Source organism: Saccopteryx leptura, chromosome 2 (assembly GCF_036850995.1).
Source record: "Saccopteryx leptura isolate mSacLep1 chromosome 2, mSacLep1_pri_phased_curated, whole genome shotgun sequence".
NCBI classification, from domain to species: domain Eukaryota; kingdom Metazoa; phylum Chordata; class Mammalia; order Chiroptera; family Emballonuridae; genus Saccopteryx; species Saccopteryx leptura.
This window is the reverse complement of record NC_089504.1, coordinates 359,866,801-359,886,496: the sequence shown is the minus strand read 5'-3', so window position 1 is coordinate 359,886,496 and position 19,696 is coordinate 359,866,801. Positions and strand designations below refer to the sequence as shown.

General features: G+C 48.8%; 1 protein-coding gene and 1 non-coding gene across 3 annotated transcripts in view; both read right to left on the bottom strand.

The window, feature by feature from the left end:
• Positions 1-1,907: 1,907 nt before the first annotated feature.
• CFAP52 (cilia and flagella associated protein 52) overlaps positions 1,908-19,696 on the bottom strand; it is a 40,392-nt gene continuing 22,603 nt past the window's right edge. Inside the window, exons 11-14 of one of the 2 annotated variants that reach the window (XM_066364860.1) lie at positions 16,092-16,243; positions 8,756-8,858; positions 3,167-3,278; positions 1,908-2,331 (exon numbers count right to left, since the gene is read on the bottom strand). In XM_066364860.1, the coding sequence (XP_066220957.1) occupies positions 2,156-2,331; positions 3,167-3,278; positions 8,756-8,858; positions 16,092-16,243 (543 nt within the window). In that variant the 3' untranslated portion in view covers positions 1,908-2,155. Of the gene's footprint in view, positions 2,332-3,154; positions 3,279-8,755; positions 8,859-16,091; positions 16,244-19,696 lie in introns of both variants that reach the window. The other variant, XM_066364861.1, reaches the window with a different exon arrangement.
• Positions 18,452-18,527, bottom strand: TRNAP-CGG (transfer RNA proline (anticodon CGG)). The gene has a single exon. It is a non-coding gene; the product is annotated as a tRNA-Pro (tRNA).

The window sequence follows — 19,696 nt, the reverse complement described above, 5'->3', positions numbered from 1 at the left end:
CAAGCTCTATTCTCTCACCCTCCGATGGTGTCGGTTGGCAATGGCGCAAGGTCATGTGAGGAACTAGGCCTGGGAACTTTGGCTGGAGCCGCTCACACCCACGCGCACCAAAAGAAACTTCCCAGCCTGACCAGGTGGTGGCGCAGTGGATAGAGGGTCAGACTGGGATGCGGAGGAACCAGTTTTGGGACCCGAGGTCGCCAGCTTGAGCGTGGGCTCATCTGGTTTGAGCAAAGCTCACCAGCTTGGACCCAAGGTCGCTGGCTCAAACAGAGGGTCACTTAGTCTGCTGTAGGGCCTCCCCCCCCCCCCAAACAAGGCACATGAGAAAGCAATCAATGAACAACAAAGGTGTCGCAACAAAAAACTAATGATTGATGCTTCTCATCTCTCCGTTCCTGTCTGTCTGTCCCTATCTATCCCTCTGTGACTCTCTGTAAAAAGAAAAAAAAAGAAAAAAAGAAACTTCCCAGAAGCCCTGTTGAAAAAGAAAGACCGTCTGTCAGCCAATGAAATTTCTCCTCGTCATATCAACTCAACCATCCTAACACGACCCTATAAATTACCCCCACGCTGGAGAATCCCTGCGACTTCTCTAGCCCCAGTCTGGCAGACCAGAGAACATTGTTCCGGAAACACTCTGAATAAAGCTTTTATTATTCCACATTTCATGGCTACACCCTTCTTTCTTCCTCAGTGGGAAAATACCTTACAGTAAGCACAGGAGGAAGATTTTATGGCCAACGTCAAAACAGCACCTATGAAACTTCATCCTTGATTATCACCCCACGATGTTCAACGACTCACCTTTTCTTGGCAAAAGCACTGTAATTTATGCTTTGACTCTCTCTGTGTCAGGAATTCTGCCCATGCTTTCATATATCATTTCATGAATTTTTACAGTAACATTTTGAGGAGAAATGTATTCTTGCGCTACTAAAGAGGAAACAGTGGCTCAGGGAATAGTTTGAAGCAGAGGTCGGGAACCTATGGCTCGCGAGCCAGATGTGGCTCTTTTTGATGGCTGCATCTGGCTCGCAGACAAATCTTTAATAAAAATAATAATAATGTTAAAAATATAAAACATTCTCATGTATTACAATCCATTCATTTCCTACCGCTCATGTTCACGGTTGTGGGTGGCTGGAGCCAATCACAGCTGTCCTCCAGGACAACACCAAAATTTTATTGGATAATGCGTAACATACACGGATCGTTGTATGGCTCTCACGGAATTACATTTTAAAATATGTGGCGTTTGACCCTGGCCGGTTGGCTCAGTGGTAGAGCGTCGGCCTGGCATGCGGGGGACCCGGGTTCGATTCCCGGCCAGGGCACATAGGAGAAGTGCCCATTTGCTTCTCCACCCCTCCCCCTCTCCTTCATCTCTGTCTCTCTCTTCCCCTCCCGCAGCCAAGGCTCCATTGGAGCAAAGATGGCCCGGGCGCTGGGGATGGCTCCTTGGCCTCTGCCCCAGGCGCTAGAGTGGCTCTGGTCACGGCAGAGCGATGCCCTGGAGGGGCAGAGCATCGCCCCTGGTGGGCGTGCCAGGTGGATCCTGGTCGGGTGCATGCGGGAGTCTGTCTGACTGTCTCTCCCCGTTTCCAGCTTCAGAAAAATACAAAAAAAAAAAAAAAAAAAAAGTAAAATATGTGGCGTTCATGGCTATCTCAGCCAAAAAGGTTCCCGACCCCTGGTTTAAAGGAACTACACAAGATCCAAATTCAAACCTAGGTCTTGCCCCGTGCAGCTTGCCCGATGAAACGCTGATGAAGAAGGGGAGAGCTCGCCTTCCTTATTTTTAGAGGCTATCAGCAGAGCTGCCTGCCTGTGGAAGTGTCATGAGGAAGGGTTGTGGGTTTTGCAAAGTCCTAGAAAACAGATTACGACAGGAAGGCAACATGGGAAGTTTATTCACAGTAAGAAAACTTTCCGTTACAGCTTGGGCAAATTATTCTTGAACATATTTCAATTTTAATTAACAGTTGAAGGATGGCAAATACATTCCATAAAGAAAAGGAGACACCTACAGATAAAATATTTTGACTGAAGAACAAAAACACAGATGTAAGTAATCAAAACCAATCTTGGTTATCTGAGCGCAACGTTCCACAGGGCTGCGTGCAATGCTGTCCTTCAGGAAACCATCGCCGCTTCACGAGGCGTACGGGTACCTCCACCTGAGAATGGCTCCATCCGCGCTCACGCTAATGATGTACTGATTTCCTGGACTTATCCGAAGGCGCGTGATGTTGCCACTGTGGCCAACGCCGACGTGAGTCACTTCACCCTCGTTATAATCCCAAACTTTGACCATATGGTCACTTCCACCTGAAAAAGACATTTATAGGATATTGCTATAATAGAATACAGAGAAACAGCCCTGATTTCAAATAACTGATCATTTTTCAACACATTCCCCATGGGCCAGCTCAAAGGAAGAAAAGCCTGTTCTCATAATAACTCTTCCCCTTGACTGTAAGAGTCTAGGGCTGTTGCAGTAAGTTGGAAGGAAAAGCATTTACAAAGAGGTGACATCACCTTTGATCCCACCACCCAGAAATACCCGCTGATCACATCTCCATTCAGTTCCTTTCCGTCTTTTCTCTGTAAGTGTGCAGGAGGCAGACACATCTGCGTATGTGATTGGGATCACAGTATGTCTGGGTTTATGTCCTGTTTTCAATAAATATGTTTACGAAACTTTAGTTTGGGGCATTGAATTGTTAATGTCCTGAAGAATCAAAGAGCCTGGCAGGAAATGGCATTGATGTTGTTTCCATAGGCATGGTGTGTGCGGTGAATGCCCCCGGATATGCTGATTTAAAAGTCTGGCATTTCAGAATTCAGCAGGAAATCACAGAACAAGGCACGGTGGACAACCCAGGCCATTTAAAGGTCCATTTCTAGCATGGAGGCCCACCACAAAAAGAGCCAGCCATGAATGACTTAGCTTTATTCGTGCCCCTAAGGCTCCTAAGCCAGCGTTTCCTCTCCCTGAAATGTGACGACTGCATTTTTCCTTTCCAGCTACACTGGCTGCAGCACTCAGACCTGAATCAAACCACATCTGCCCTTTAGACCCTTCGGAGGTCGCTTCCAGGTGCCTCCAGGTTCCTATTGAAGGGAGTCAGGCTTGGCTTCCTTTTCTCACCTCAGCACTAACCTGTGACAAAGTGCACTCCCTCCACTGTGATGTCCATCCCGTTGATTGACCCAGACAGGGACCCCTCCAGCTCTCGGATGACTGACCCATCAAATATCTCCCAGTAGGCAATCTGCGATCCCAAAGAGAAGAGCGTGAGGCAGGATTCAGTCAGCTCAGTGGAATTGTTCAAATACATGCTAACAAAATATGGCTCTACTTTATATAGGAGGGAGCAAAAATATATCGTGGGATGCTATGTTGGCTGAAACTATAAATAAGCTAAAGCAGGGAGTGGAGAAGCCATTTTAATATTTTTAGTATTGAGTGCTTTTTTTTTTTTTTAATTTGCATTCTGTTTAAAAAGAGATGTTGATATGCTGGAAACCCAGAGGGCGACAGAAGGGGGCTTTTGATCAGACAAAGCAGTCTGAGTCTGGAGTGAGCTGTAAACGGAAGAGGAACAGCCCTGGCCGTTTGGCTCAACAGTAGAGCGTCAGCCCGGTGTGTGGAAGTTTCAGGTTCGATTCCCAGCCAGGGCACACAGGAGAAGCACCCACCTGCTTCTCCACCCTTTCCCCTCTCCCTTCTCTCTGTCTCTCTCTTCCCCTTCTGCAGCCAAGGTTCCAAAGTTGGCCCGAGCACTGAGGATGGCTCCATGGCCTCCGCCTCAGGCGCTAGAATGGCTCCAGTTGCAGCAGAGCAAGGCCCCAGATGGGCAGAGCATCGCCCCCTGGTGGGCATGCCGGGTGGATCCCGGTTGGACACATGTGGAAGCCTGTCTCTCTGCCTCCCCACTTCTCACTTCAGAAAAACACACACACACACACACACACACACACACACACACACACACAGGACCAGCAGTGCATCCGCCTGCCCACTTCTCCGTCAAAGCCAGAGAGAGAAGCCGCAGGTCCAGTGCAAGGGAGAAGCGCTCCTTCCTTCCGCATGGAGAAGGAGCAGCCCCCACGGTCCTGGAGGCCGGGCCTTCGAGGGCCACCAGCTCACTGAGGCTGTCTCTCCTCTTCCTCACCCTGCCCTTCTTTCTTCCCACTTTTCTCCTCTGCCTCAGAGCAATAACCGCACAGGGGGGAGTTTTAAAGACAAGCTGTTAATATCAGTCCCCCCCCCCTGCCACAGGGAGGGAAACTCAGTCAGGGGTGGGGGTGGGGGGGGACAGGAACTCAGGGAGAGGTGCTTTTTCTCTGAATATACTGCATTTATAGTTTTTGAACTTTGAAACGTAAACGTACAGTTTATTCAAACCTGAAATGTCTTTCTAAACAAAGGGCACTTGCCCAGGGATCAGGAGCGGGAACTCGGGCTTGCATCTCACCCCCTCCTTGTCTCACGTTGGTGGAAACTTGCTGTGGTGTTGTCCTTGTGCCAGAAATCTGTGTTCCTCTGAATGTAGCTAGTTATTGTGTATCCTACACACACACACACACACACACACACACACACACCTGTATAATTTCCTTTGATGCTTGATCGCTTTAACATACAGTTCTGTTTTCACTGTGAAATTATCAAAAACTATAAAATCACACCCAAACCCTTCTTTCCCAGGAAGCACACCAGTGGGGGTAGTCTGTGTTCCACTGCCTGCTTTCCTGGCCGAAGAGGTCGAGGTGACCCTCTCCTGAGTGAGCAGTTTGACCCGGTCTCAGGCTGCCCTGAGTGCCCTCTGCCCGGGATGGTCTTCCCTGCGGTCTAAGCATGGCTCAGTCCCTTTGTCATGCAGGCCTCAGCTCGGAGGTCACCGCCTCAAGGAGGCCTTCACAGACCACCCAGCTGAGGCAGCCTTCCTCCTCCCAGCCAGCACCATACAGGAGTCTCCAAACTTTTTACACAGGGGGCCAGTTCACTGTCCCTCAGACCATTGGAGGGCTGCCAAATACAGTGGTCCTCTCACTGACCACCAATGAAAGAGGTGCCCCTTCCAGAAGTGTAGTGGGGGCTGGATAAATGGCCTCAGGGGGCCGCATTGCGGCCCGCAGGCCATAGATTGGGGACGCCTGATTATAACCCATTCTGTTTTCTTTTTAGTCCTTTCACCATCTCATGTCATCTTGCTCACTATTATTCATTGTTCATTCATGTATTTTGTTTACATGTGGACTATCCTGCCTTGTTCCTGATCTTAAGGGGATTGCTTTTATTTTTTGCCTATTGAGTATGATGTTGGCTGTCCCACCCTTTTTGATGTGGGGTGGTGCACTCTCATGAGGAATTCCATTATGCCCAGATTTTGTATCAGAGACTTCCTCGTTTGTATATTGGATTAAAGGTTTTGGTTTCTACACTATAAAGTGGGGCAGACCAGGAGCATGCTCCCTCTCAGTTCCTGCTATCACCATTGCAGGGGCCTCCCTGATCCCTTGCCCTTCATGGGAAAGGCAGGTTTTCTGTTTTTCCCTTGTCTTCTCTTGAGGCTTGCCTGTCTTGGTGAGACACCAGACACCAATAAACAGAATGGCCCACTCTTGGTTGGGCAGATAAAATATATTATGCTCACTTTGTTAAAGATGGCGCTGCCCACATGGAAGCCGTAGCCCAGGTGATATTAATGTGTGTTGGGGGCAGGCTGTGGGCAGGCAGGATCCTTGTAACCTGGGCTTGGTTTTAGGATTAAGCCTTTCCCACCCTTTTTGAGGTGGGGCGGTGCAATCTCATCATGCCCCAGATAAGTGTCTTTGTATTAGAGACTTCCCTATTCTGTATATTGGATTAAAGGTTTTGAATCTACACTATAAAATGGGGGCAGAAGCCCTGGCCGGTTGGCTCAGTGGTAGAGCGTTGGCCTGGCGTGCAGGAGTCCCGGGTTCGATTCCCGGCCAGGGCACACAGGAAGAGCACTCATCTGCTTCTCTACCCCTCCCCCTCTCCTTCCTCTCTGTCTCTCCCCCTCCTGCAGCCAAGGCTCCATTGGAGCCAAAGTTGGCCTGGGCGCTGAGGATGGCTCTGTGGCCTCTGCCTCAGGCGCTGGAGTGGCTCTGGTCGATGCCCCGGATGGGCAGAGCATCGCCCCCTGGTGGGCATGCTGGGTGGATCCCAGTCGGGCGCGTGCAGGAGTCTGTCTGACTGCCTCCCTGTTTCTGGCTTCGGAAAAATACAAAAAAATAAATAAATAAAAATAAATATAAAATAAAATGGGGGCAGAACGGGAGTCGGTTCCTGAAATTATCATTAGAGGAGAGAGCAGAGAGGAGAGGGGAGAGAGGCAACGTGGAGGAGGCCAGGAGAAGCAGCCAAGATGGCGGAGTGTTGAGTGAGAAGCCAGTTAGTGCAGAGTTTGTGCAGGGAGAAGGAAGGAGATGGGGAACAGAAGTGAATAAGTCTGGTGAGCTAGAAATCTTTGATTCTAGGAAACTCGGATAAGTCAGTGGCTTTGTGAGCACTGAATGAATGGGTTTTGGAGCCCAGTGTGTGTTTTTTACTTGCCCACCAGGTGCAAGCTAGGATTAAAGATGATGGCCCACCAGTTTTTGGCTCTGTTGTTTCTTTACCAACTGTCCGAATCCAATGCAAACCTGCATGGGCCAGGCGGCTATGATGGTGGCCATGACTACTGGCTTTACACCCACCATCCTCTGACCACCATTTCTTTTTTTTTTTTTTTTTTTGTATTTTTCTAAAGTTGGAAACAGGGAGGCAGTCAGACAGACTCCCGTATGCGCCCAACCGGGATCCACCCAGCACGCCCACCAGGGGGCGATGCTCTGCCCATCCCAGGCGTCGCTCTGTTGCAACCAGAGCCACTCTAGCGCCTAAGGCAGAGGCCACAGAGCCATCCCCAGCGCCCGGGCCATCCTCTGCTCCAAAATGGAGCCTCAGCTGCTGGAGGGGAAGAGAGAGACAGAGAGGAAGGAGAGGGGGAGGAGTGGAGAAGCAGATGGGCACTTCTCCCGTGTGCCCTGGCCGGGAATCGAACCCGGGACTTCTGCACGCCAGGCTGACGCTCTACCACTGAGCCAACCGGCCAGGGCCTCCACCATTTCTTTGCCATCTGCCCGAATCCAATGGGAACCTGCATGTGAATGGCCACAATTGTGGCTCCTGGCCTTACAACCTCTGTTCCTTCTCTCTGCACAAACTGGCTTCTCTTTCAGCACTCCACCATCTTGACTACTTCTCCAGGCCTCCTCCACGTGGCCTTTCTCTGCTCTCCTCTCTAATGCTAATCCCAGGAACCCAGTGAGAGCAAGCTCCGGGTCTGCCCCCCTTTATAGTGTAGAAACCAAAACCTTTAATCCAATATACAAACAAGGAAGTCTCTGATACAGAGTAACTTATCTGAGGCATAATGGAATTCCTCATGAGAGTGCACCACCCCACATCAAAAAGGGTGGGAAAGGCTTAGTCCTAAAACCAAGCCCCAGGCTACAAGGATACTAGCTGCCCACAGCCCGCCTCCAACACACATTAATAGCAAGAAGGGCAACTAATATAATCACCTGGGCGATGGGCTTCCACGTGGGCAGTGCCATCTTCAATACAGTGAGCATAATATATTTCATCTGCCCAACAGTGTAAATACACTAATTTGAAGATTTTATGAGCTATATAGCAAAGCATTTATAGTAATGTTGTGGTTAGCTCCCTAACATTCATTCCATCCCATTTTCAAAACTAAACCCATCAGACCACAAGTCAAACAGGGGTTGGGGGATGGGCAGGCATAAGCTACTTTGGGCTTGAGGCAAATATCTCCATGACCTCCCATAAAGTTCTGTCTGTGCCAGGCAAATCCTGGTTGGATCAGGCAGCATTTCTGGGGTTTTATGAGAAGGTATCTTTGAGCCGTAGTCCCAATCATCTGGGAAGCTTACACAGGACAAAGCTTCACTCCTAGATTCTAATTAGGGGGCGGTGGGAGGTGGAAGAGACACCTTTAGTATCCCCCCACAATATTCTTATACGTTTAACTCATCAACTTTTTCTGTAGCTAGAAAAAGATAAATATACAACGTCTACTTCAGTGACCTCCAAGTCATCTATAAGTCTTAATTAGAGGAATCCAAATTCATTTGTTGGGTATACAGATAGGCTGATGTGATATGACCGGTGGGGTGGATGACACTCTAGCATCCTTTTCCCTCCATGGACCTCTTACTTACTCCAAGGGGAAATGCCTCCCCCCAAAAAGGATGAATCTTCAACTTAAAAGATTTTTAATATATTGATGAAGCAGAGCCTTGAGGAGAGATAAGGAGCTCTATTGTCATTCAATTTGAATTTAGTCAGCGACAACTGATTTGGGCACAACAGGTTCTTTCCAGCTTCAGAAATTTCCTTATAATAAAAACCAATGTGTATCGAGTACCTATTAGGTGCAGACAGACTGCTATTAGCATTACCTGTGAGCATGGCTTTACTCCTCACAGCAACTCTATGAGGTTGGTAGTATCATCACTTCCATTTGACAGATGAGGACGTGATGACACCGGAGATTACATAGCATTCCCGATGTGGCACAGCTGATCAGCAACGACAACCGGCATGTGAGCTGGCATAGCATGACTCCGGAGCCTCACCCTCAGCCACGACACTGCACTGCTTCTACCTTGACCCAGAAAGGTCTTAAGTCTTGCCAGGAGTATTTACCTTTCTGTCTGTCCCGCTGGTTATGAGCTGAAACTCTTCAGGGTGGTAACAGACACACTGGAATAAGGTATTGGCCAGGATCATCTGATTCCTCCGAAGACGTCTGAAAAGCAGATGCAAAAGCTGTAAAACTTGCCTGACGTGCAGTGGATAGAGCGTCAGACTGGGATGCGGAGGAACCAGGTTAGAGACCCCGAAAGTCGCCAGCTTGAGCGCGGGCTCATCTGGCTTGAGTGTGGGCTCATCTGGCTTGAGCAAACACCCACCAGCTTGGACCCAAGATCGCTGGCTCGAGCAAGGGGTTACTCGGTCTGCTGTAGCCCCGCGGTCAAGGCACATAGGAGAAAGCAATCAATGAACAACTAAGGTGTTGCAACGAAAAACTGATGATTGATGCTTCTTATCTCTCTTCGTTCCTGTCTGTCTAAACCAGGGGTCCCCAAACTACAGCCGTGGGCTGCATATGGCCCCTGAGGCCATTTATCCTCACTTCTGGAAGGGGCAACTCTTTCATTAGTGGTCAGTGAGAGGAGCACATTGACCATCTCATTAGCCAAAAGCAGGCCCATAGTTCCCATTGAAATACTGGTCAAAAAAAAAAAAAAAAGAAAAAAAGAAATACTGGTCAGTTTGTTGATTTAAATTTACATTTACTTGTTCTTTATTTTAAACATTGTATTTGTTCCCATTTTGTCTTTTTACTTTATAAATTTATTTATTTATTTATTTATTTATTCATTTTTAGAGAGGAGAGAGAGAGAGGGAGAGAGAGGAGAGACAGAGAGAGAGAAGGGGGGAGGAGCAGGAAGCATCAACTCCCATATGTGCCTTGACCAGGCAAGCCCAAGGTTTCGAATTGGCGACCTCAGCATTTCCAGGTCAATGCTTTATCCACTGCGCCACCACAGGTCAGGCTGTTTTTTTACTTTAAAATAAGATATGTGTGGCCCTGGCCGGTTGGCTCAATGGTAGAGCGTTGGCCTGGCATGCAGGAGTCCCGGGTTCGATTCCCAGCCAGGGCACACAGGAGAGGCGCCCGTCTGCTTCTCCACCCCTCCCCCCCTCCTTCCTCTCTGTCTCTCTCTTCCCCTCCCGTAGCCAAGGCTCCATTAGAGCAAAGATGGCCTGGGCGCTGGGATGGCTCTGTGGCCTCTGCCTCAGGTGCTAGAGTGGCTCTGGTGGCGACAGAGCAACGCCCTGGATGGGCAGAGCATTGCCCCCTGGTGGGCGTGCCGGTGGATCTCGGTCGGGCGCATGCGGGAGTCTGTCTGACTGCCTCCCCGTTTCCAGCTTCGGAAAAATACAAAAAAAAAAAAAAAAGATATGTGCAATGTGCATAGGGATTTGTTCATAGTTTTGCTTTGTTTTTTACAGAGACAGAGTCAGAGAGTAGGTAGGAACAGACAGACAGAAACAGAGAGAGATGAGAAGCATCAATCATTAGTTTTTTGTTGCGACACCTTAGTTGTTCACTGATTGCTTTCTCATATGTGCCTTGACCGCGGGCCTTCAGCAGACCAAGTAACCCCTTGCTCGAGCCAGCGACCTTGGGTCCAAGCTGGTGAGCCTTGCTTAAACCAGATGAGCCCGCACTCGAGCTGGTGACCTCGGGGTCTCGAACTTGGTTCCTTAGCATCCCAGTCCGACATTCTATCCACTGCGCCACCGCCTGGTCAGGCCGTAGTTTTTTTTATAGTCCGGTCCTCCAACAGTCTGAGGGACAGTGAACTGGCCCCCTGTGTAAAAAGTTTGAGGACCCCTGGTCTAAGCTGTAAAACTTGACTTTTTCTCCCCTAGAAAACTTATTACTGCTCAGGTAGAATTCGGTACAAGATTGGATTAGAGTTGTTTTGTTTATTCCAAACAAACACACTCCCTGTTCCTCTGCCCAGTCCACCACGGGATCTTGCCATTGCACCTGAGGGGAGGTCAGAAGATACCCAGGGTGGGGGGAACCCTGCCCCAAGGGAAGGCATGGAACTAAACGGGAAGCCTCGAGTTCCAGTGAAAAGGAAGGAGAAGAGGCCGAACCCCGAGTCAGTCTGCTGTCTTTCACACAAAGTACTTCATTCCTGGGGCCGCCATTTTGAAATGAAGGTCTCTGTAAACTGAGCAGCAAAGTGTGGGGAAAGGCTTTGAAAACTGGATATTGTTGAACCTTACCTACAGGGATTTGGATCCAGGACATAGGAATGAAGCCCACAAGATCTGCGTTTTTAATCAGCATCCCAGTTCATTCTAAAGTGTACCATGGTTTGAGAACCCTCCTTTTGGTACTGTACTAATATATATACTGCATAAATTCCCTTGCACAGATGACGCGGCTGGGAAACCATCTTGCAGGTCAGGCTCTGCTGGCTGAAATAATGTACCTTCTGCACATTTTCTTCTCACTGTGGGAGTTTTCAAACATGGCATCTGAATGGAGCATTTTAAAAGAGTTTGGCACAAATTAACCAAAAATACTCCCGCTACAGAGCAAGGAGGTTCAGAGCCTGGAAGTGGTCACGAACCATTCATGGAAACAAGCATGCCTTCCTAGTTATATATTTTCCCAACAGGAAGCTAAGGTGAAGGCAAACACCTCCCGCAAGTGTGGTCCTTGGGCCAGTAGCAAGGGCATCATCTGGGATCTCCTACAAATACAAGATCTCAGAGGCTACTTCAGACCTATTGGATCAAAATCAGCATCTTAATGAGATCCCCAGGTGAGCTGCAAACACCTCAAAGTTAGAGACGCTGTAAGGCCAGGAGCCGCCATCGTGGCCATTCACATGCAGGTTCCCATTGGATTCGGGCAGACGATAAAGAAATGGCGGAGTCAGAGGATGGGGGGCCATCCTATTTATTGGTGTCTCACCAAGACAGGCAAACCACAAAAGAAGACAAGGGAAAAGCAGAAAACCAGCTTTTCCCATGAAGGGCAAGGGATCAGGGAAGCCCCTGCAATCGTGATAGCAGGAACTGAGTGAGCCAGCTCCTGGTCTGTCCCACTTTATAGTGTAGAAAACCAAAATCCCTTAATCCAATATACAAACATGGAAGTCTCTGATATAAAGTCACTTATCCAAGGCATAATTGGATTCCTCATGAGAGTGCACCACCCAGATCATCCAATCAGTCAAGGGTGTGGGGAAAAGCTTAGTCCTAAAACCAAACCTTAGGCTACAACGACCTGGCCTGCTTATAGCCTGTCCCCCACACCCAATATAAGTCACAAGCGAGCAAACATATATATCATATTTACAAATTTATTTGACCAACAGACGCACAGAACCGGAAGATGGAGGGGTGCGTTGGTTTCTGTTTTCTAATGTATTAAATAAAAAGTATTCTGCCTTTGCCTTTAGTTCCTATTCTCTCCTCTCCTCTCCAATTGAGAAAATGTTATATTCTTCTGCTGCATTGTGGTAAGGTGCCAGAGAACTGTAAAACTTAGTATTGGCAACGCCATTTAAAAGAGGAAGTCAGGCTGTCTGTCCTGTCCTTTCTTTGGAGAATGGAAGAAAAAGAATATAGAAGTCTCCTGACTTACAAGGACAACTAGGGTCATTTGGTTTTAAGTTCTCTGAAAGGATTAAGGTTATCTGAAGAACTCTCTTTTGCTTTCAATAAGAGGCAAAATTTACATACCACCCTACACTGATTTTAGCTCTTCCTTCCTTCCTAGAATCTGAGATTAACGTGTACCTCTAGGCCAGGGGTCCCCAAACTACGGCCCGCGGGCCACATGTGGCCCCCTGAGGCCATTTACCCGGCCCTCACCGCACTTCTAGAAGGGGCACCTGTTTCATTGGTGGTCAGTGAGAGGAGCATAGTTCCCATTGAAATACTGGTCAGTTTGTTGATTTAAATTTACTTGTTCTTTATTTTAAATATTGTATTTGTTCCCGTTTCGTTTTTTTACTTAAAAATAAGATATGTGGCCCTGGCCGGTTGACTCAGCGGTAGAGCGTCGGCCTGGTGTGCAGGGGACCCGGGTTCGATTCCCGGCCAGGGCACACAGGAGAAGTGCCCATTTGCTTCTCCACATGCCCCCCTCCTTCCTCTCTGCCTCTCTCTTCCCCTTCCGCAGCCAAGGCCCCATTGGAGCAAAGATGACCCGGGCGTTGGGGATGGCTCCTTGGCCTCTGCCCCAGGCGCTAGAGTGGCTCTGGTCGCCCGCAGAGCGATGCCCTGGAGGGGCAGAGCATCGCCCCCTGGTGGGCAGAGCGTCGCCCCTGGTGGGCGTGCCGGGTGGATCCCGGTCAGGTGCATGCAGGAGTCTGTCTGACTGTCTCTCTCCGTTTCCGGCTTCAGAAAAATACAAAAAAAGTAAAAATAAAAATAAAAAAGTAAGATATGTGCAGTGTGCATAGGGATTTGTTCATAGTTTTTTTATACTCCGGCCCTCCAACGGTCTGAGGGACAGAGAACTGGCCCCCTATGTAAAAAGTTTGGGGACCCTTGCCTAGGCAAAGGAGGAAAGATAGATACTGTAAAGCCAGAAGCCAAGGCCAGGGCCACTATCACAGCAGCCTGGCCCATGCAGGTTCGCATTGGATTCGGACAGTCGGTGTTGGGCGGATAAAATGTATTATGCTCACTTTGTTAAAGATAACACGAGGAGGCAGTCGCCCAGGTGATATTAATGTGTGTTGGGGTGGGCTAGGGGCAAGCAGAATCCTTGTAGCCTTGGTTTTGGGATTAAGCCTGTCCCACCCTTTTTGGTGTGAGGTGGTACAATCCTATCATGCCTCAGAGAAGTGACTTTGTATTAGAGACTTCCCTGTTATGTATATTGGATTAAGGGTTTGGATTTCTACACTATAAAATGGGGACGGAACGAGAGTTTGCGCTCTTGGTTCCTGAGGTTAGCATGAGAGAGCGGAGAGAGTAGAGCCAGCAGCTAAAGGAAGCCACGTGGAGGAGGCCAGGAGAAGCAGCCAAGATGGCGGAGTGCTGAGTGAGATGCCAGTTTGTGTAGAGTTTGTATCTGGGATAAGGAAGGAGATGGGGAACTGAGGAGAAGAAGGCTGGTGAGCTAGAAACCTTTGATTCTAGGAAACTCGGATAAGTCAGTGGCTTTGTGAGCACTGAGTGTGACTGGGTTTTGGAGCCCAGTGTATGTTTTTACTTGCCCGCCGGGTGCAAGGTAGGATTAAAGGCTATGGCCCATCAGTTTTTGGCTCCGCTGTTTCTTTACCGACTGTCCGAATCCAATGCGAACCTGCATGGGCTGGGCTGCTCTGATGCTGGCCCTGGCTGTGGCTCCTGGCTTTACAGTCAGTAAAGAAACAATGGAGCCAAAAACTGGTGGGCCATAGTCTTTAATTCTAGCTTGCACCCGGCGGGCAAGTAAAAACATACACTGGGCTCCAAAACCCACTCACACTCAGTGCTCACAAAGCCACTGAGTTATCTGAGTTTCCTAGAATCAAAGGTTTCTAGCTCACCAGCCTTATTCTCCTCAGTTCCCCATCTCCTTCCTTATCCCAGATACAAACTCTGCACAAACTGGCATCTCACTCAACACTCCGCCATCTTGGCTGCTTCTCCTGGCCACATGGCCTCTTTCTGCTCTCTGCTCTGCTCCCTCTGCTCTCTCATGCTAATCATCCCAGGAACCAAGAGAGAGCAAGCTCCTGTTCTGCCCCCATTTTATAGTGTAGATTCAAAACCTTTAATCCAATATACAAAACAGGGAAGTCTCTAATACAAAGTCACTTCTCTGAAGCATGATTGGATTGTACCGCCCCACATCAAAAAGGGTGGGAAAGGCTTAATCCCAAAACCAAGCCCCAGGCTACAACGATACTGCCTGCCCCCAACACACATTAATATCACCTAGGCGACGGCCTCCACGTGGGCAGCGTTATCTTTTACAAAGTGAGCATAATACATTTTATCTGCCCAACATAACGTTTTTTTGTAAATCCCCTAGACAACTGTTATAATCTTGTTAATGACTGTGTCATGCTGTCAGGCCCCCCCCCCCTGTATGTAGTCAGAGTATATAACCAGCCTCTGAAATATACTTGGCTCAACGATTTGGGTCTGCTACGCCCCGTGTCAGCCATATGCGGTTGGCATATTTAATAAATCTCCTCCTTTAATAAAACCTTTCAAAATTCATCTGGACTTGGTGTCTCTACGTAAACCCACTGAAGTGAGGTATGGTGCCTTTCAGAATCTGGGGTACAGTACTTAACAACATTATCTGTATCTATTTATCTATCTATATCTATATCTATCTATCTATCTATCTATCCATACCTCCCTCCCATCCTTGTACATAAGTCTCTCTAATGCAGTTATAGAGGTGAGGCATCTTGGCAGTGGTAGAGGGTGCTGGGCCAGAGAACAGGCTCTGATTTTCAAAATAAACATGCAGAAAAAAATGATTATAGTAAAAAAAAAAAATCCTTGAAAATACTTTGAATTATTCCAACAATTGTAAGGTTGGTGGATAATGGGGAAAGTTCAGACCCAGGAACTTTGGCTAGGACCGCCCACAACCAAGTGCACCAAAAAAAACTTCCCAGGAGCCCTTTGGAAAACAGCGACCGTCTGCCAGCCAGTGAGATTTCACCACGTCATATTAGCTCGACCACCCTAGGGACCCTTTAAATATCTCCCACGCGGGTCACCACTTGCGACTTCCTTGGCCTCCATCTTTCCTCGGGGCCAGGGAACCTCGTCAGACGGGATGCTCTGTACTCAATAAAGCCTCTTGTTATTTCACACTTTGTGGCTCCGGCCCCTTCCTTCCTTCTTGGTGGGGAAAAATACCTTACAGAAAATACTTTGAATTACTCCAACAATAAAGTTTACACATTTTGATATATATAGTTAGCTTAGAGCCATGCACTCCATGGGGATAGCAATACACTTACAGAATAAGGGGTCCCTGAGAATGAGGCCAAACCGAGGGGAAGGGCAGTTTTTGCCAATTCCCCTCTCCCAGCCCACCGCAGGCAGGCTCATCCTGGGCTTGACTGGACTGCGCAGAACGACCGGAGGCACTGTTTGCATTCCTTATTTCCCTCCTCCTTTCAGAAGGAATACTTAAGAGTTGAATTAGTGTAAGTTAAAACACAATTCACTGTGTGTATCCGGAAAGCAACTTCCCTATCTGTCCAGAAACGTCTAGCATCCAGCTTTCTGTGAAAGCTAGACCCTTTCTCCCAGGACCCATGAACAGCCACGGAGGTGAATGGCTTCGGACGAACATCACTCCGCTGTTGCCTTTGGTGAGGTTCCTACGTTTTGTTTGAATCTCCTTTCAAGTTCGATAGGACGATGGGATTGTTGGGTGTGTGAATGCCGCTCCACCCTCCCCATCCCGGGTACCTACACGAGGTCCCAAATGATGCAAGTGCCGTCCGTGCTGGCTGTGACGCACTCCTCGTTGTTCTTCTTCACCCGGATGCAGGACACGGAGGACTGGTGCTCCTTCAGGGCCTCCTCCAGCTTCTGGGTCTGGCCGCCGGTCTGCCACACCCTCACCTGAAAGCCACAGAGCAGAGGGTCTCAGTGCACTCCGGGGGCTTGGGAAGGAACAAAGACAATTTTCTTTCTTTCTTTTTTTTTTTACAGAGACAGAGAGTGAGTCAGAGAGAGGGATAGACAGGGACAGACAGACAGGGATGGAGAGAGATGAGAAGCATCAATCATTAGTTTTTCATTGCGCGTTGCAACACCTTAATTGTTCATTCACTGCTTTCTCTTATGTGCCTTGACCGCGGGCCTTCAGCAGACCGAGTAACCCCTTGCTGGAGCCAGCGACCTTGGGTTCAAGCTGGTGGGATTTTGCTCAAACCAAATGAGCCCGCGCTCAAGCTGGTGACCTTGGGGGTCTCGAACCTGGGTCTTCCGCATCCCAGTCCGACGCTCTATCCACTGAGCCACTGCCTGGTCAGGCAACAAAGACCATTTTCTAAGAGCGTTTCCATCTCTCTTCTGCTTGACTTGTTCTGCCCCCGGTTGAGCGGGAATGCTAGGTGGCAAGCCAAGGACAGTCTTCCAGGGAGCCAGAAGGACGGTCCCAGTGACCCTGCCCCTGCTTCTCATCAATTTATCCGATTCTTACCACTAAGACCGACAGCGCAAGGGCCATTGCTAGCCCAAGTGACATAATATGTCTACTCATTTCTTCTGTGCATTGATCTCAAATTTCTGGGGACACCAGGAAATCTCTTAGGTACTCAGAGCTGTATATAAACTTTCACACATCAGCTGCTCAATTTGAATCATTTAAAAATCAATTGGTCTCAACCCTATCAAGGACAATACCCACTTTTTATCAGGACAATATTTTATAACACCCTTTTGCTCTGCTGAAGTGAAATTCATAGGTAATACAATACTACCCACACACAAAATTTCAAAACTGTCAATATGATGCCTTAACTATAATTAAAAAAAAGAAAAGTTGTTTAGTTAGAAAATTAAGAAGCATGAGGAATCCCAAATGACCTGGGCCACATTCTTTTCTATGGTGTCCAAGTGACTTTCTCACATTATGACATGGGATGGGATAATGACTTTTGGCAAGGAAAACAAATCTCCAATCTTGAAATCTCACTACACGTGGAGGCAGTCATTTGGTCTACCTAGTAAGGTGTGGAACAGCCGAACAGCCCCAGGACTAGAATTTTGGAGGTAACGGGCATTAGCCCTTTAGTTGTGGGATTGCCGGGGTGGTTTGGGTGTGCTTAGGGGGAGGGGCATGGGTCTTCACAACTCAGACAATGGCCATTTACCAGTGAAAATGGAAATTCTTGAGTATTTTAACAGCTGCTGTGTTCGTACCAGTGCACACCTGCTGGCCGGCGGCCCTGGTTCGTGGGGGTCCTGGCCAAGACCTTGAAGACAATGTGTTTGGGGAGGAAAGTTCTGAAATAGCTGTGGGGGATGGGAGGAAACGCTGACACTGTCGGAGATTGCTGAGCAGAGCCAAGGGCAATGACTCAGCACTGTGTGATTTCCGTCCACAGCTCTCATCGGCTCAGGTTCAGGCACCTTGAACGCAGGATGGTCTGTCCAAGCCAAGGCTGGGCATCAGCAAAGCGGATGCCACCCGCAAAGGGCTGGAGGAGTTAGCAAGGGTGCTGTGGGTGCCAGGAACAGTGTGGCGGAGGGCTGGGGAGAGGATAAAAGCCACAAGGGTGTTGACAGGCGGAGACGGGCGAGTGTCTAGGGCTAGAGGCCCTGATACGTGGCTAGTCCAGATGTGCCCTGAATGTAAAACACACACCAGATCACTGTGTGTATCCGGAAAGCAACTTCCCTATCTGTCCAGAAACATACTCAGTACAAAGAGAGAGTGCAAAATCTTTATATATCTATATCTATATCTATCTTTATATCTATATCTTTATACAGATATAGATATAGATATAGATATATTTCTTTTTTTCTGAAGTGAGAAGCTGGGAGGCAGAGAGACAGACTCCTATATGCACCCGACTGAATCCGCCCGACTGGGATCCACCCGGCATGCCCACCGGGGGTGATGCTCTGCCCATCTGAAGAGCATTATTGCAACTGGAGTCATTCTAGCGCCTGAGGCAGAGGCCATGGAGCTGTCCTCAGAGCCCGGGCCAACTTTGCTCCAATGGAGCCTTGGCTGCAGAAGGGGAAGAGAGAGAGAGAAAGAGAGAGAGAGAAAGGAGAGGGAGAAGGGTGGAGAAGCAGATGGGTGCTTCTCCTGTGTGCCCTGGCTGGGAATTGAACCCAGGACTTCCACACCCGGGGCCGACGCTCTACTGCTGAGCCAACCGGCCAGGGCCAAAAATCTCTTTGACGGGAGCTTTGTTATCTCCACTTTGCCCGGGGAAACAGAAACACAGGGAGGTGAAGGAATACACCCAGTTCTCACGGCTGGGAAGCACTGGAAGCGAATCTGAGCCCAGGCAGCGAGTGACCCGCCAGAACCCAAACCCTCGGCCGCTAATCTGCTTGGCCCGGACTCTGCCAATGGCGACAGCAAGATGCTGTGTCTGTCTTCTCCCAGATGTTGTTCCTACGAGAACATGAAGAAAAGGGGGGGGGGGGGGGAAGGTCACGTCCGATGTCCAGAAAGGGAAGGCTGCGGGTTAGGAAACCGGCTGGGGAACAGGGGAGGGAGGGCAGGCAGCTGCCTGTCTGAGTGAAAGATCCCGGGACGCCTTGGAGTGAGGGAAGGTAGAGGTGGACCGCGATAACTTCAAAATAATGGTCAGAGCTCTGGGCGGGTGACAGAACCGATTGTAAAAATAGCATCTCCTTTAGAAGATAAGATAAAGACAACTTATATAACTATGGGTTTTTTTTTGAAGGGAAAGAATAAGTATGTATTCCAAAACTCTGGCAAAACACCAACGGGGACTCACAGCTCAATTCCATAGAGAATGTTTTTATGTCTGCAACTTAAATGTCCTTTCTGTGAACAAGTGTGTTTCTATTATAAGAATCTTAATTTATGACGTATGATAGGGTTTCATCAGAATTTTAATTTGGTCCTGCCTACATCCCAGGACAGGTAAAAAACAAACAAAAATTAAATAACTGACCTCTTAAGAGGTAGTGGCACTAACTTAAGAGCTATTTTCTAAAAGATTCTACCTCGGCCCTGGCCGGTTGGCTCAGTGGTAGAGCGTCGGTCTGGCGTGCAGGAGTCCCGGGTTCGATTCCCGGCCAGGGCACACAGGAGAGGCGCCCATCTGCTTCTCCACCCCTCCCCCTCTCCTTCCTCTCTGTCTCTCTCTTCCCTTCCTGTAGCCAAGGCTCCATTGGAGCAAAGTTGACCCAGGTGCTGAGGATGGCTCTGTGCCCTCTGCGTCAGGTGCTAGAGTGGCTCTGGTTGCAACAGAGCGATGCCCTGGATGGGCAGAGCATCGCCCCCTGGTGGGCGTGCCGGGTGGATCCTGGTCGGGCGCATGCGGGAGTCTGTCTGACTGCCTCCCCATTTCCAGCTTC